At 38.6% G+C, this 18,190-nt stretch overlaps 2 protein-coding genes across 5 annotated transcripts in view; both read left to right on the top strand.

Moving 5' to 3' along the window:
* Nucleotides 1-6,300, top strand: part of csmd3b (CUB and Sushi multiple domains 3b) — a 684,074-nt gene extending 677,774 nt beyond the window's left edge. For all 4 annotated transcript variants that reach the window (XM_057827420.1, XM_057827419.1, XM_057827418.1 and 1 more), the window contains 3 exons: nt 233-320; nt 388-523; nt 3,240-6,300. In XM_057827420.1, coding sequence (XP_057683403.1) covers nt 233-320; nt 388-523; nt 3,240-3,399 — 384 coding nt within the window. In that variant the 3' untranslated portion in view covers nt 3,400-6,300. The remainder of the gene's footprint in view (nt 1-232; nt 321-387; nt 524-3,239) is intronic.
* A 4,320-nt stretch (nt 6,301-10,620) lies between these two features.
* Nucleotides 10,621-18,190, top strand: part of LOC130910532 (teashirt homolog 1-like) — a 281,199-nt gene continuing 273,629 nt past the window's right edge. The window contains exon 1 of the mRNA XM_057827929.1: nt 10,621-10,644. The gene's annotated coding sequence lies outside the window, so the exon portion shown is untranslated. The remainder of the gene's footprint in view (nt 10,645-18,190) is intronic.

The raw sequence follows: 18,190 nt of genomic DNA, 5'->3' as shown, positions 1-18,190 counted from the left end.
CGGCTTATCTATGAACAAATGCCGTTTTCATGTCACATTTGGTGGGTGGCAGCTTATAGTCAGGTGAGCCTTATAGTGCGAAAATTAGAGTGCATGCAGGTTATGCTATTATACCGCCTCTACCAATGTTGAGACCAAACCTACGCCCTTGGAAGAAATATTGATTACAATAACTTTCCACTGGTACCATACAACCACATCATTTTTCCTTAAATGTTTTTTTTCTTTGCAGGTTTCGGCCGAACCTGATGGTTCCAGTTACGTGTTCCAGGGTTTCATTCAGGGAAAAGACTATGGACAGTTTGGACTCCAGCGACTTGGTAATTGTTCTCTCCGAATAACTGGATGAGGCAAACAGTGCCGATCGTAAAGATGGACTTTATGCAGGTCTCAACATGTCGGAGAGTCAGAATTCGCATCCACCTCAGCTGGGCACCAACAGCAGCTCGGTGGCCATTGCAATCCTGGTGCCTTTCTTCGCGCTCATCTTTACAGGCTTCGGCTTTTATCTCTACAAACAAAGGTATGTATCATAGAAATATGCCATTGACATGCAGTCATCTGAAAAAATTAGGACACCCCATTAAATATTCAGTTCTTTATTAAGAAATGTTTGCGTATCAATGTCTGATCTTGTTTTTCTTTATCACTGGAAAAGAGTGATTTATTGTAGGTAAACAACAAAAATTAAGTGTTTTACTCATTAAACCAAAATATCAACAAAGATGCATATTCTAACTGAGGAAAAAGTTAGGACACCGTACCACCTAATAGATAGCGTTATGCCATTTGGCTGAAATAACTTCAGTGAGACGCTTTTTGTAGCCATCTACCAGTCTTTGACATCGGTCTGAAGAAAGTTTGCCCCACACCTCAATGCAGAATACCTTCAACAGTGAGATGATTGAGGGGTTTCATGCATGTATAGCCCGTTTCATATCACCCCACAGCATCTCAATGGGATTAAGATCTGGGCTTTGACTCTGCATAATCTCACATGTTCCTTAAGCACCATCTGATACAGGATAGAATTCATGGCGGATTCTATGTTTGTGAGACGGCCAGGTCCTGCTGCATCAAAGCATCCCCAAACCATGACATTTCCACCTCAGTTTGTATGAGGTTATTTTCCTGGAATGCTGGATTGGGTTTACGCCAAACATGTCCTCTGTTCTGGTGTCCAAATAATTCAATTTTAAAGATTCATCTGTCCAAAGAACATCATGACAGAAGTTCTGGTCTTTGTCTACGTTCACCCTGGCAAACTTCAGTCTGGCCTTCATGTTCTTGTTGGAGAGCAAAGGTTTCCTCCTTGCACACCTACCATGAATGTTCAATTTGTGTAGTCTATTTCTGATTGTAGAGGCATGCACTTTCACATCAACTGTAGCAAGAGCCTGCTGTAGGTCCCGTGATGACATTTTAGGGTTTTTGGAGACTTATTTTAGCATCTGCTCTCGGGGTTAACTTGCTTGGACAGCCAGACCTGGGCATGTTGGCAGTTGTTTTGAATGTCCTACACTTGTAGACTATTTTCCCGACAGTGGAATGGCGGATTTTATATTCTTTTGACATCTTTTGAAATTCCTTACCAGATTCATGAGCATCTACAATCTTCTTTCTGAAGGCCTCAGACAACTCCTTTGATCTCACCATGCTGTTTTCTCTCACTTCAACAGTCAGTCATTGTTGAAAGTAGGGTTGTTCCGATCATGTTTTTTTGCTCCCGATCCGATCCCGATCGTTTTAGTTTGAGTATCTGCCGATCCCGATATTTCCCGATCCGATTGCTTTTTTTTTTGCTCCCGATTCAATTCCAATCAGACCCGATAATTTTTCCCGATCATATACATTTTGGCAATGCATTAAGAAAAAAATGAATAAAACTCGGACGAATATATACATTCAACATACAGTACATAAGTACTGTATTTGTTTATTATGACAATAAATCCTCAAGATGGCATTTACATTATTAACATTCTTTCTGTGAGAGGGATCCACGGATAGAAAGACTTGTAATTCTTAAAGGATAAATGTGTCTTTGTATATTGTGACTAAATATTGCCATCTAGTGTATTTTTTGAGCTTTCAGTAAATGATACTGTAGCCATTTAACTGTTCTGCCCAAATGCATGATGGGAAGTGCAACCATTACTGTGCGTAGTAGCACCAAATGATATATCTTCTCTGCGTTGGGGGGTAAAATAGCGTGAAAAGATCAACCACTACCGTTCTTCCCCACATTGCTTCCCACAATGTTTCTAATTGTTGAGAGAGGGTTTTTAAGGCTTTAGCCAATTAAAAAGAGGCTCCAAAGACTGCCAAAATTCTCTCTACTCATTTAACACTGCCTGTTAGCTCTACATACAGGTAAAACGGCGCCATTATAGATTGAACGCGACAATGTGTGAGTGGGTCGTGCAGCGCATGCGTTAATTGCATTAAATATTTTAACGTGATTAATTTTAAAAAATTAATTACCGCCGTTTACGTGATAAATTTGATAGCCCTACTTTAAGCCAAAACTAAAGACTCTGGATGAATGTAAGACATTTTGTCTGTAACGTTAAATACAATTAGAAAACGATTTAATTATAAATAATATATATTTATTTTTAAAAAAGGCATGTCCGATATTTTTTTTGCCGATTCCAATACTTTGAAAATGACGTGATCGGATCGATCGGGACATCTTTAGTTGAAAGCATTCTGCGTTGAGGAGTGGGCAAACTTTCTTCAGACTGATGTCAAAGACTGGTAGATGGCTACAAAAAGCATCTCAATGAAGTGATTTCAGCCAAAGGGGGTAACACTAGCTCTAAAGGTGGTGGGTGTCCTAACTTTTTCCTCAGTTAGAATATGCATTTTTATTTATATATTTGGTTTAATGAGTAAAACAAGTTATATTTTGTTGTTTACCTGCAATTAAATCACTTTCTTTTCCAGCATTAAAGAAAAACAAGATCAGACATTGATATGTGAACATTTCTTAATTAAGAACTGAATATTTAATTGGGTGTCCTAATTTTTTCACATGACTGTATGTGGTATGTGATATATGTATGATCAAACTCTCATATCAGAAACTTTGACGTCAACTTTTGAATCCTAGGACAATTCTCTAACCTATGTATCTTCTGCCAAAACGTGATTACTTTGCCAATATCTTCAGATCGATTCAACAGTTTCGTTCAGTCGTTGTCGCTCATGAGCCATACGTTTTCTTTGTCACGAAGGACCACACCCAAGACCCAGTACACGGGCTGCTCGGTCCACGAGAACAACAACGGGCAGGCCGCCTTCGAGAACCCCATGTACAACACCAACGCCAAAGCGGTGGAGGGGAAGGCGGTCCGCTTCGATCCGAATCTCAACACGGTCTGCACTATGGTCTGAGGATCCACGACAGACAGGAACCGGAAGAGTAAACACTTCCCGGCATTCAGACTGGCCTTAGCTGCCCAGTCTGGAATCTCTGATTGCAGAGAGTAGCAAAAGTTTTTATAACACAGGGAGAAAAAAAAACTCATAAATAAAAGAAGGGATGAGGGCAGCCCTGGAGACGTCGTCCTTAATCCTGAGTGAACGGCTGATTAAAGTCAAAAGGGAGCCCTGGCCCCAGTGGAGCAGATGAGAGGAGGAGGAAGGCTGACTTACCGAATGCTTAAACCGCTCCTTTCCCATTCCGGTGGACGGAAAGGCTGAGGAGATGCAGACAACCCCAAACTGAACTGGAAGTCGATTAAGCGAATCGTCTAGGGAGAAGCTTCAAATCCCCTCGCAGCTAATCAGAGCAAACCTGAAAGTCGGAGCTGTTTTCAGAATAGCGGATGTTCCTGATTCAGTGAATTCCAAAAGACTCCGATGCGAGGTGGACTGACAAAAAGAGCGAGAGACCTACATCCTGCCTCTGGCACTAAAGCACATCGGACGGAAAATGCTTCCTGTCTGTACCAGAGAACCGGAAGAACGGGACACTTTATCGGGATCGGCCTAGACAGCAACCGCGGTTGGCTTGAAAGACCAACGCTGTCGGAACTTAACCAGAAGCAGGGTTTGCCACCCCGCAAATGTGGACCGCCGCCACGGTTCCACTATAATCCTGCACTCTGCGAGTGCTTTCTCCTTTATTTGTTACTATTTGCAGAATCTTCTGATTTGTAAATCTATTGCGAATATATATAAAAATATATATTCGGGAGTGGTCACACTTATATTTTTGTGCTATATATTTGCCATGAGAGCGAGGCCAAGACAGATCACAGCAGCGGAATTTAAAATATGGGTTTTCCGAAAAACACATTTGTTTTTTAAATGCATTAATTTTCCTTCGTAGAATGTGAAATCGCACATGTTTATCGCTTTGTGGTCGTGGAAATGAAAGGTTCTGTGATATTTGATGCAAAAGAGTTACATTTGCGGTGGATTATAGATACACGAACACCTTTTACGCAGGCCTTCGAAGCTAATTTGTGCCCCAAAAAAGCCTATATTGAGCAAATTTATCATGAACAATTGGATGCCTGGTGGATTACAGTGCGATTTTCTCCGACCGTGCATTTCAAGAAATACAAGCCTTATTATTTCTGTCTGATGTTCCTGGTTCAGTTGCGGTTATTTCCCGTCAAACATACACTCGGCAGGTTGAGGAAACCACGCGTAACAGTCTCAGTTCCTCCTAATTGTCTTAACAATTGCCACAAGCAGGGGTCCCGTTAAGCGAATATTTTCCGTCGTTGACCGTTTTTTTTTAAAACAGTGACAGAAAAAACTGAAGTCCGTTCGTCATTTTGACAGGTTGCAATTCACACCCAGACCACAGGGTGGCGAGTGAGCATATTAATTAGCTATTCTCTCTCTTAATGCATGACGTCGTTGGCTATTCTGTCAGAATATTGTAGCGTCACCGGGGTCTGGCGGCGGCACCGTGATTGACACATCAACGCGAGGTTCTTATTGGTGCACCCGGTGTGCCAGCGCGTCATCCAATTGGTGGACTAGATTGCCGCCTGTGTATAGACCCCAATCACATGACGTCACAACTCCGCCCCCCTGACTGGAGCCGCCATATTGTGTGTCAGCTCGTCGTGTTTACACATTACCTCTACGTACATGCCTCCTATTACGGCGTGTTTTTCTGCTCGTTAACATTAATAATCAAAATGGTGAAGGCGTGTGTGGCGGTTGGTTGCAGTAACAGAGAAGATAGACGGAGAGACTTGAAGTTCTACCGTATTCTGAGAGACCCGAAGAGGAGAGCGAGATGGACTGCAGTAATTTGACAAGAAATCTGGGCACCAAACGATCACCACAGACTATGTAGTAGTCATTTTATATCTGGTAAGATGCATTTAATATATATTTAGAAGATTTTGGGCTGACAACCACAATTAAGATCATTGTGTGACGTTGGTGATTGGGGTCTATATAGTTGCCTCTTTTTCTTTGGGGGCGGTGTTGTTGTTTTGTTGGTGGTGTTGTCGGTAAGCAGAGTAAAAAGAGGGAGAAAAATACCACGACTTCCGTGTCTAATTTTTCACCGCCAAGCAAGCGTTACAATATTAATTCAAAATGAATGAAAACTAAATACTATTGAATATGTCATCATTATCATTTTAAAAATTTAAGTGACGGGTAAAAATAGATTATGACCGGATTTTTATGACCCTGTCAGTCAAAATGACAGACAACGAAAATGTCTAGCGCAACCTCTGGCCACAAGTCCTACTTGTTTGGGAAAATTGGTCCGTAAACACAATGTTTTTTTAGCCTGTCATCAGTGCTGTAGTTTGTATTTTTTTTTCTTTAAAATGTTGCCAAAACGACCTGGACAAGTGATGTTTACAGTTGATTTCAATCACCCTCATTTGGGCAGTCTTTGAGTGATTGTTGTCGTGTCTATGTTGTTGTTGTTGTTGTCATGGTTTTGGTTGTTTTCACAATGAATATGACACAGTGCCTACCCCCAAAAAAAATTTTTAAAAAAACAAAAAATTGGGAGGGAACCCAAAACACACACCTCTCCCACATTCAATGGCATTTTTCTTCCCCCAAGCCACAAGCTTTTCCTAGTGACTGCAAACAAGATTGAACGGAAGACTCAAGTACGCCCCTTCTTCGCCTCCCCCGACAGACACTGGAAATATTCCTTGTTGTTAATAAGAAAAGAAAAAGAAACTACAGAAAATACATAACTAAAAACAAGTGTTTTGTACAGAAATATATTTTTATGATGAGATTATTTGTAAAATGTAATGAATCTATTATGTAAATTTTCAATGCAATGTAAGATTAAAAAAGGCTACTCTCTTTTGTAATTATTGTCTTTGTCTGCTGGGACATTGGGTTGGGGTGTGACAGCGTCTGAGTACTTTAAAGTTTTTCTTTCAGGTCAAAGGGTGACAAAAATGAATTTTTACAAATGCACATGAGGATGAAAACACTGTCACGATCTCAAACTTTAGCCTGTTCATTTTCTTTAAGGATGATTGTATCAGCAAAAATAACTTTTTAAAAAATAATTTTTGTGGGTTGCTGTTCAGACTTGACTATTTAACTTAGGGTGGCCACACATTGATTTGCAAGAAGAGGACACTCTGGTAGGCCTTGAGATACCTAAATTTTGCTCTAAGTTCACTCATAGATGCCTTATCACGTTAATATATTTGAAAGTGTGCTTCCTCTGTCTGGATAGGAAAATTGTTTTATGTATTTTTTTTTTTTTTAATTGATTTTTTTTTTTTAATCCACCACCATATAATAGTCAGCAACGTCATCATTACACAGAAGTTCTTCGAAAAACTAATGGGTAAATATTTTCTGAATATAATGCAAACCCATGGAAGTATAGTACAGTCAATACACACACGCAGTAGGCTGTGTGACAACCATAAGAGGAGTTTCAGGGGGGGTCAGGGCGGCCAGCCCCCCAAACCCCCCGGTGGCCGAAAAGTGTCATTGCATGTAATTGACTTTCCTATATATATATATATATATATATATATATATATATATATATATATATGTATATATATATATATACATATATATAAGTTGTAAAGCAAGAAGAAAACAAAAAGGATATTTTTATAATGGGTCAAAATTATTTTTCGAACAGATCATGTGACTAGTACCTTAGACCAGGGGTCCCCAACCTATTCCACAAAGGCCCACTGTGGGTGCAGGATTTCATTCCTACCAAACAAGATGACAACACTTTTTCCCCAATCTGGTGTTTTACAAGTGCAATCAGTTGATTGCAGTCAGGTGTGGCTTGTTTTAGCAGAAGCCTCATTGGCTCAACTGCCTCTGCTGGATCGGCTGGAACAAAAACCAGGACCCACAGTGGGCCTTGAGGACTGGGTTGGAGACCCCTGCCTTAGACGGTCATATGCCTTGCATATTATTAAAAAAAAATAAAAAATAGGGGAGGGCAATTTTATTTTTCAAATGTCATATTTTTTTATGATTGAAGCAATTTTGGGGGGATTTAATGATTTAGACACAAATGTCCTACCCATAATATGGCCCAAACACAAAAAGGATTGCTAAAATCAAAGAAAACAAAAGCTAATTTTTGAGTCTCAAATATTTTTCCGCATTCAAAAACTTTTATGATTGAAACATTTTTTTTTTTTTTACTTTTGAAAATGTTTTTTGTGTCTGAAGGAACTTATTTTTTGATTGAATAATAAATACACAAATGTCCTAGCCAAAATGTGGCCCAAACACAAAACACCATTACTTTTATCAAAAAAGTTCCTTCAATCAGGAAAAAAAAAAATCAAATAAAAATAGCTTTCAAATGCATTTTTTTTTTTTATTTCAAATTTATTTTTGCATTCATTTTTATAAGTGACTTTTTTGATGATTGAAAATATATTTTTTGATTGAAGCAACTTTTTTTTTGATAAATCTACCTCCATATTGCTCCGCCCAGGGGATACAATTTTTGACTGAGGTAACTACATTGGCACGACACCGGCTGGCATACCATATTCAATGGATGATGATTTTAGTGAAAAGTATAGCTGTCCTGCTAGCAGCCTGATGAAGAATTCCGCTCAAGAATGATGGGAAACAAAAACCAACTTATAATTATAAATATTCTTGTCAGTTAATTTTATTGCTGACACTGCATTTCACGGTCATCAACATGTTGTGCCCCCCCTGCCCCAAAAGTCAAACTCCGCCTATGGTGACAACTAAACATTTTTAAATAATACTATCAATACAATTGTCGTTCACAAATTATTCCCACTCAATTATTAACCTTATGCAATGTTTTAGATTGCACGCAAATACTGAAATAAACTGACAAACAATTCAACCAGCATGTTTCCAAAGCAGCAGTTCAAAAGTACATTTCCCAAAATTCCTAGTGCGGCTTAGCTTACTGACAACTACACTATTAGCGAGCACCTGTAGCCGAGGCAAAAATCGAACATTGCTATAAAAGTTTACAATCATCACAATGCGCAATGATGCGACACCAAACGGGATCTTAGACCACACCAGTACAAAGCTCCAACAGACGTCAAGAGTTGTCAAAAGGTCAATTTAACGAATGTACAAACTGATAGCCTCTGAGTTCCTGGCTTGACGAAGGTTTGTTTGGGAATTACGCCATGATAAAGCCAGTCTGTGACTGCGCACGCATGCGCAAACTGGTATCTGAAGTAGATTAAATGTATTTTTGATTTAATTACTCTTTTGGGTACATGGGCATTTGATTATAAACCTATTGGTCTGAATAAAAGTCTTAACAACTGGACAGGCTCTCTGGGAACACGTCACAGACAGTACAGTACCGTAGTATTCCGTGCAAAGCGTCAGTCAATTTCAACGCAAGCTAGTCGGTCCCGTGTAAAATAAAAAACGGCCATTTTCATGATTTAAAAAAAAAACGCTGCCGGACGCCACGGACAGGATGTAAAAAGCGGATATGTCCGGGCAAAAGAGGATGTTTGGCCACCCTAATTCAGACATGTCCAAAGTCCGGCCCGGGGGCCAAATGCGGCCCGTGGCCAAAGATTCCCTCCGGCCCCCAGCCTCTGTCATAAAATCAATAACGTCTGGCTCGCACACAGACTTAATAAGTTGGTCAGCAGTACTGCTACCAGCTTACACACTAAATGCTGCTCCTCATTTATCCACTAAAAGGAGGCAGCACTCTAAGCAACATTACCCCGTGTGACCCTTTACTCCCAATTTTCTAAAATGGCGACAATAAACAAAAAAAAAAAAAAAAGAAAATTGACTGCGACGGCCGACACTTCAAGGATAGGTGGAAATTGGACTATTCCTTCATTAAAATACGCGACAAAAGTGTCTGCCTCATTTGCAAAGAGACAGTGGCTGTTTTTAAAGAGTTCAATGTGAGGCGATATTACCAAACAAGACACGCTGACATGTACGACAAGATTACAGGGAAGATACGTAGCGAGAAATTGAAGCAACTTGAAGCTAGTTTAATTTTACAGCAGCAGTATTTCAGAGCCCGAAAGTCGAAAGAGAACGCCACAAAGGCTAGTTGCGAGATAGTTAAAATTAGGAATTAAAAATAATAATAAAGCAAATATGGCACACATAATGGCTTGCTAAAATTTACCTAAATATACGTAAAGGACGTTAGCCAAAGTCGCCCCCCCCACACACACACATTTTTACCACATCTGGCCCCCTTTGCAAAAAGTTTGGAGAAAAACTAGTCACAGTTCAATTTTTATTAACTATATAAAAAGAAACTGATGCCATTCAACGGCTGAAAAGACAAAGAACTACTATCTGAGTTTTGCAGAAAGTTTGTTGAAAATATATGCGACAGCAGTATGAATTTGACATTTTGCCTTCTTGCTGTGACAATCATGCTTGTGGTAAAACATTATGGATCAATACGGTTCCTGCTTAGACCAATGGGAATCCTTAAGTTTGTAAAAAAAAAAAAAAAAAAAATATATATATATATATATATATATATATATATATATATATATATATATATATATATATATATATAATAACAATAATAATAATAAATAGATTGAAGGTTGATGTTGCTAGGGTGGGGTGGGGGTCCACCAACTTGACATGTGAGTACTTGCTGTGACAAAGATTTGTTGTGAATGATTTAAAATCAATTGGGCTTCCTTTAATCTAAAGAGCAACATTTGTTGAAAATTATCGTTACCCGGTCATATATGTAAATTTGACAAATTATTTCTGTGACAATCTCTCTATTTATACGTCTTTTATAATTTTATGTTACATTAGGTAGGTCTGATAAAGCTGTCGTAGCGTTTCTCCATCACAGTTTGGTCACTTTTGGCATGTTCAAGACGTTTGCAGACTACTATTTTATTCTAAAGTTATACTGTAACATTTATTTTTAGTATTGTAGAGATATTTAATATTTAATAAGATATAGCAATGCCAATGACAATATTTTATGCATCGGGAAAATAGACTTTTAAAAATATAAACCTTCACAAAACCTGAAGATTGCGTCGCATCGTTATCTACGTCACATCAATGAGTCACTGTTGGATCATTGGGTGCAAACGGAACCAGACAGAACTTTTTTGTCCTCCTGGGAACCACTTTGGCGACGATGAATCCCAGTTTTGTCAAGCCGGCCAAACTGTAAGTCCAAGTTATGTGTAGGTCGTTGTGGTTGTCGTGGTCCAAAATGCCGCTAAAGTGTGTTAATTTGTCACCTGTATTTTCGACAGGTGGTGTCGTGTTATCGTCGCCGTCGCGTTTTGTTTTGTTTGTCCCCAACAAGTCCAAAACATTTTTTAACAAAAGACAAAACATTACGGTGCAGATGCAAAAGTCTATGCTATTGAATGATTTTTTGTGTCTGGAGTCGATCTCGTGAAAATGTAACTTTTTAATGAAGAAAACTTGAATGAAATTCACTTGATAATTGTGGACCACTTTCACGCTTGCTAACATGAGAAAGGCGAGAAGAGCTGACGCAGGAGAATAATAAAATTAACTCTTGGTAAAACGGTTTCTGAATAAAAAGAATTTAGGTCACGATTAGATATAGATGGAAAACTATTAAAATTAATTTTGCCACTGTTGAGTTTCTCGTTTCTGTCAAAAATGACCTTAAATAGCTTCAAGTCGTGCTTCAGTTTGATACTTCTGTTTTACTCTATCTGGCCACGAGATGTCGCTAAAGCACTTGCAATTTTTTTTTTGGTAGTGCTTTATTTTACGGGTTAGTCACAAAAGTCATCAATAAACCTAAAAATAAAAGCTAGTTGAACATTCTGATCCTCAATATCGTTATTATTATTATTATTATTATTATTTTTAAACATTTTTAGTTCATTATTTAAGGGAAAGTGATCGAGGGACCATGAGAGGCCAGGCCAAGCAGATTGAATTATAAAATCAACTGTTCGACTCAATAAACTGTTGTTTTTAATCCATCGTCAGCAATGGATCAATAGGACTCTGTATTTGTTTAAAGTTACCTTTAGTTTTAGGAAATGTGACCATTGTATTTTTTCTCTTTTCTGTTTGGAGCACACAATCTGTAATACGGTCAAGATCCTCTAGATGGAGGCAGCACACCTCCCTAGTTTTCAAACGGTCAGCGCTTCGTATGACAATTCACTATAATGTTTATTGATACAAACACTATTTTAATGGGTTTAATATATAATGTTTATGAACTATATGTCTGGGAGTTATTCTTTTATCTTGAAAAATTAATAAATATGTTCTTAAAGTCAGTAAATGAAGGAAACATTTTAGCAACTTGACCATTTTCAGAAAAATCTGTTACAGCCTACAGGTGTTATTTTTTTTTTTTTTAAATATTTTTTATTTTTTTACATGCTCATCAACAGCAATATCCTCTTAAGAGCAACAGCTTCCTTATAATACAGCCAAGTCTAGTTATTTTGTTAATTATATTTGTGTTTTTTTTTATGCCTAATGCTTTTGTGCATATTTAACAGTGATCTTTAAATTATGTGGATTGTAGGCCTAGCCTCTGTTGTGTCCGTCTTGGCCCTTAGTGGGCAGTGTTGTGCACCAGTAATCGATACGATTTGATGAACAGACATTCAATAGAACATTATTTAAAAACTCCATTTCTGTAATTTGGAACTTTCACTAGGGCTGCAGCTATCGAATATTTTAGTAATCGAGTAATCGACTGAAAATTCTATCGATTAATCGAGTAATCGGATAAAACAAATATATTTTTAGGTGAAGAGCAATTATAAATATACATGAGAAAACAAGACATTTCATCTAATCTTGAACCATTTTCAGTCAATCAATGTCTTTATTTTCGATGTATATTGTTGAAAACAGCCAACAATTGCATCTCAGATGTAACTAGAATAAAAAAAGACTAATTCACTGCTTTCACTCAAAAAACTTTTAGATCTTATTAAAATAAGAAAAAAAAATTATATATATCTGACCTAAAAATGCCGTTACGCTTGATAACACACATCACTTAAAAGTTAGGATTTTTTTCCTACGTGTTTCCATTGAATTTCTATTTGTGTCAAGCCATTTTTAAGTTCTAGTTAAGTTTTAAGTTAGTCTAAACTGTAAGTCCTGATAGGATTTTGAGTTTTTGCAGTGTTCAAAATAAATGTATGATACAGGCTGTATTGGAGCACATTAGGGACCAGTGCTACTTGGTGTTTTATCCAGCAATGACTACTGAGCTAAAATTGACAGTTAGCAATATTGAGTTTTTATTTTACACCCTCATTACTCCACAACGCTATGTTATGTTAAAGCCTGTATGTAAGACACGTTAGCCACACATCGACAGTGGTTATAATTAATAGAAACCTAGCCCTCCGCAGGGCTAACGTTACGTGAGCTTGTGACAGTAACGTTAATCTTATTTATTAGCGCTTAGCGCTCTACTGCTTTAAGATGGCGGCGGTTTACTAACGCTGCCCAGACGCGGCCGAGTCTGTCATTTTGCATCTAGTTCAACATACATGTGATCTCTATGAGACGCATCAGACGCTACCTGCTACCAACTAGCATCGTGCGGGCAAGTATTTAGCAACGTCGGCGTCGTGTGTAGCGGCTGTCTGCTGCAGTAAGTTTTGTTGCTGTTGTTTTTTTGCTTCGTCCTCTACGCACGTAACATCAGCGCGTTGTCCCGCATTAAAAGTAGTCCGAGCAAAACGTGATGCTTAGAGCTGTCAAAATAAACGAATACTCGAGGTGAATAAAATTACTCGGATCAGTTTTTAAACTCGAGTTACTCGAGTTGCTCGAGTATTCGTTTCAGCTCTAAATTTCACTGTACAGAAAGAGATATGGTAACACCCCTGATTCTTTTGTTTCACCAAAAACAATCCAGAAGATGCAAAGTTTCAATTGTTAAGAATAAAAATTACGTTGCAGCATTATTTTTGCCTCGCACACCTCAAGTTTGACACCAGTGCTTTAAATACTCTGTGTCTTCCGATCAGTCAGACGTCTTCCTGCCCGCCACTCGGGAGCTTTTCCCAGATCTCTCCATCTTTTTTCCGTCGTCTCTCGATCAATGGGGGGGCATCGGGCCCTCCGGGACGTTTTATTTCAATAAAGGAGCCAGGCGAGCGAACAGAACGATGTTTTGTAGCAGCCACATTAATTATGCATCCGTTGCGGAAATCAGCCGGCCTTGATCATTTCTTTTTCTTTTTTTTTTTATGATTTATTTATTTCTCTATTTATTGTAGATGGAGTGGGAGAGATTGCTAATTGGCAGCATTGTCATATTAAATCTGGCATCTTTTGATGCGCTATATGTTTCACTATATTTGTATTTATTCATGCTGTTTGTGATGACATCCATGCATATTAATTGTTTATTTTTCAATTGTCAGCTTTGGAAATGGAAAACAATTACATTATATCGGAAATGAGGCACTTTGTACTGTGTTCGTTATCCATACTGGGGAGAGAGAAATCATAGTATCCAAAGAATTAATGAAATATAACTCTCTTGGAAGGATTTGTGTGTAACATAAAATTTAAACTAATCAATGAAAATATTACCAGAAAAACAATCAGACTTTTCAGAGTGAACGTGAAATTTTATAAAAGAAAATGTTAGGAATTAGGAAGGAATTTTGACAATTTTTTTCCTAAAAAATTACATTCAATTCTCATTTAAGATCCTTGGAAAGTTTGTTTTCTATGTTTCATATCATTACATCGACTCCCACAGGCTCCACAAAATGTATTAATTGTGCTTTTAACCTTTAACCGTCCAATTTACTACTGAAATGTGGATTACAACGACAGCCTAAAGGGGGCGCTAAAATTATTGGCCTCCAGAAATTGCAGGTTTGTTGTGTTTGTTTTTCTAAACCATAATGAGCAAAATGCAGGCTATTACCCAGATTGCACAATCCACTACGTTTCTGCATGTGGGTCCATATAGCGGTGCCGAGCGGCCCCCCTCGGCCTTGAAGCCGGTCGGCGTGACCAATCGATGAGCGAGACAAGCTCATCCGTGTCCGACATGGCGCTGCTACCCTGTTTGATTAAATGGCCGCCACATCCTCACCGGGACACAAATCAATGGCGTTGCAGCGCTCTGGAGGGGAGTTCACCTTACATGACTCGTCCCACCATGGCGCCTGCTTGTATTGACCCACAAAGCCATAAGAAGAATGCTGTTTGTCACCAATGTGTCATTTTTCAGCGTGCACTGACATTTTTTTTTGTTTTTCTTACTTTTCAACGTCATAGTTTAGAAAATTTACTTCCTACTTTTGTGAAGTTGCACATCATGACTTGAATTTGTCTGACACGACATGCTAAACATTGCTATAATTTGATTTTATTTCCTGCTGGACAATACAAAAAAATGCAGATGGGTTTCGGTAAAGTTGGTGTTTTTCCCCCACGGTTCTCAAGACAAGCCTGCATCCTGCCAAGTCTGATTGGGTGACGTTATTTGGTATGTTTGGCTGTATAATCGTCCGACTACTTCTGCTTGCTGTCAAAGTGTTGTCGTTTACATATCGTGTCGACAGGGTATTAATTAGATTTCCTTCAAAAATAGTCATGAAATATTTAATTCTTATGATACCTTACTGGTGCTTTATGGTTGTTGAACAGAATTGTTCAAAAAAGTCGACCTTGTAGTTCATGTTTTTTTTTTTTGTGTGTGTGTGTGTGTTTTTTTTCCCCTAGACGGGCGACTCAAGGACAAATTTGTAATGATCTCACTGTTTTTTGTTGTGTTTCCGTAGCAGCGGTGAAGAATGCTGCTTAAAGAGCCCCCTAGTTGGTGCTTCCCATGCCATGCCACAAAATTAAGCGAAACACAGGATAACGTTGTGATATATTGACAGGTTGAATGGTCTCTATTTTCTGTTTTTTCTCTGGAGAAATTTGCAAATAAAACCCATTCTTCTTAAAAGTATATGCCTACAGGCCTCTACTGCAACTGATGATATTAATTTCCGGAGTTTTCATGAAGCCTTTTTTTCTTTAATTTTGTTGCTTGCTTGTTCACTTGAGTTCAGGTCAGGTGATTGAATCGCCCATTGCCTAACATTTAATGTTCAAACTAGGGTTGTTCCGGTCATGTTTTTTTGCTCCCGATCGTTTTAGTTTGAGTATCTGCCGATCCCGATATTTCCCGATCCGATTGCTTTTTTTTTTTTTTTTTGCTCCAGATTCAATTCCAAAAAATGAATAAAACTCCGACTAATATATACATTCAACATACAGTACATACGTTCTGTATTTGTTTATTATGACAATAAAATCCTCAAGATGGCATTTACATTATTAACATTCTTTCTGTGAGAGGGATCCACGGATAGAAAGACTTGTAATTCTTAAAGGATAAATGTGACTTTGTATATTGTGACTAAATATTGCCATCTAGTGTATTTGTTGAGTTTTCAGTAAATGATACTGTAGCCATGCCCAAATGCATGATGGGAAGTGCAACCATGACTGTGCGTAGTGGCACCAATTGATATATCTTCTCTGCGTTGGGAAATAAGCATAGGGTGTTAAGAAAAAGATCAACTACTACCTTTCTTCCCCACATTGCTTCACACGATATTTCTAATTGTTGAGAGAGGGATTGTAAGGCTTTAGCCAATTACAAAAAGGTTCCAAAGACTGCCAAAATTCACTCTGCTCATTTTACGCTGCCTTTTAGCTCTCTATATAGGGGAAACGGCGCCATTATAGATTGAACGCAACAATGCGTGAGTGGGTCGTGCAGCGCATGCTTTAATTGCGTTAAATATTTTAACGTGATTAATTAAAAAAAATTAATTACCGCCGTTAACGCGATAAATTTGATAGCCCTACTTTAAGCCAAAACTAAAGACTCTGGATCAGTGTAAGACATTTTGTCTGTAACGTTAAATACAGTTAGAAAACGATTTAATTAAAAAATATATATTTAAAAAAAGGCATGTCCGATATTTTTTTGCCGATTCCGATACTTTGAAAATGACGTGATCGGACCCGATCGATCGGGACATCATTAGTTCAAACTCTTTGGTTGGAAGTATGCTTCAGGTAATCATTGGCGCTTCTGAAAGTTTAATTGCTCTGTTTTACCAGAATATCAGGCTGCAGCTATCGATTATTTAGGTAATCGATTACTCTATCGATTAGTTCGACTAATTGAGTAATCTGATTGCAAACATTTAATGCCTTACAGAATTAATTTTAGGTGATGTAAAATGGGGGAAAAAAAGTATTTATGCTCCAATAATGTTGGCTTGCTAAGATTACACTTTCAAAAAGGCGAATTCAAAATAAAATTCTTCAAACTATGCAGAATTGCACTGCATTTCATATCAGCAACAAATGCATTTAAAACTATATTAAAATACCTGAGCTTAGCCCTTAACCCAGAGGTGGGCAAACCGGTCCTCGAGGGCCGCAGTGGGTCCTGGTTTTTGTTCCAACTGACCCAGCACAGATAGTATAACCAATGAGGTTTCAGCAGAAATAAGAAGCACCTGACTGCAATTGACTGATTGCACTTGTAAAACAGCAGATTGGTGAAAATGTGTCCTCTTAATGGGTTGCAACAAAAACCCGCACCCACTGCGGCCCTTTGTGGAATAGTTTGCCCACCCCTGCCTTAACCGTATAAAAAAATAAACAAACGAGGATCTAAGTACAACAAAAGAACTTGCATAGCAAATCGTCCAAACACATATTCCCAAAAAAAGATATTGGCTTGAAAACAAAAACCTACAGCCTTTTGTTGGTCGTAACGGAGAGCTGCTGGATTCAGCCATGTTAGATGAGTTATGTCACATTGACTGTCGCCCACTAGAGGGCAGTGTATCCACCCAAATCAATAAAAGTAAATGCAGCACTTTCAAAACCAAATCCTCGAAGCAGCAAAATTTGATTCGAAACTTGTTTTCTAATCGAATTACTCGAATTAATCGATTAATCGTTACAGCACTACTTGAATATTGTTTCACACATTTGTCTGGAAGTAAGCACACTTCTTTATCCATAAAACTCGGTACTCTTCTTCTTCACTGTCATTGTCCAACACCATTTGCTACATTCAACTGCATCACGTTCGGATGTCTGATACGAGACGAGGCAAACGATTGGCGGGCGGTATCGGATCACTCGCGTGCGGGATTTGTTTGACTCGGGTAATTGAAAGTGTTTTAAACTATTACAGCGGGCGCAGGGGCTTGTTTAAGTGTCGAGCTGCCAGTCGGCGAGGCGGGCGGGCCCCGAGAGCGCCGGCCCGTCAAGGCCCGTCAGTCAGTTGCTGGAAAGCCTTAATGGATTTCTCCACGCCGGAGCTCAGAGACACGGACGGGAAAATCAATGCGTTGTCATGTGTGAGTGGGATCCATCAAAAGCAGCCGCACAAGTCAGATGGAATGTTTGTGTGTGTTTGTTCCACTCTGTGATAGACCTGGAAGAGGGGTCTATGACCTTTCAACGTGTTGATCTAACTACATATCAGGAGAAAGGTGCATGTTGCCTTTGAGGAGAATCTAAAATCACAATTTTGCCGATTGTTGTCCCTGAATCATGTAACCTATACAGGGAAAGATTAATTTGACCTCTAAACTTTGAAATGCACCTGTGTCCCACTGTTCAATATTCAAAGTACAGTGGTACAAGGGGTGTGACAAAATATCGAAATGGCGATATATCGTGATACTTTGTATCCCAAAAT

This window comes from Corythoichthys intestinalis, chromosome 22, assembly GCF_030265065.1.
Source record: "Corythoichthys intestinalis isolate RoL2023-P3 chromosome 22, ASM3026506v1, whole genome shotgun sequence".
Lineage (NCBI taxonomy): Eukaryota > Metazoa > Chordata > Actinopteri > Syngnathiformes > Syngnathidae > Corythoichthys > Corythoichthys intestinalis.
The sequence above is the reverse complement of the archived record's forward strand: the minus strand, read 5'-3'. Positions and strand labels throughout refer to the sequence as shown.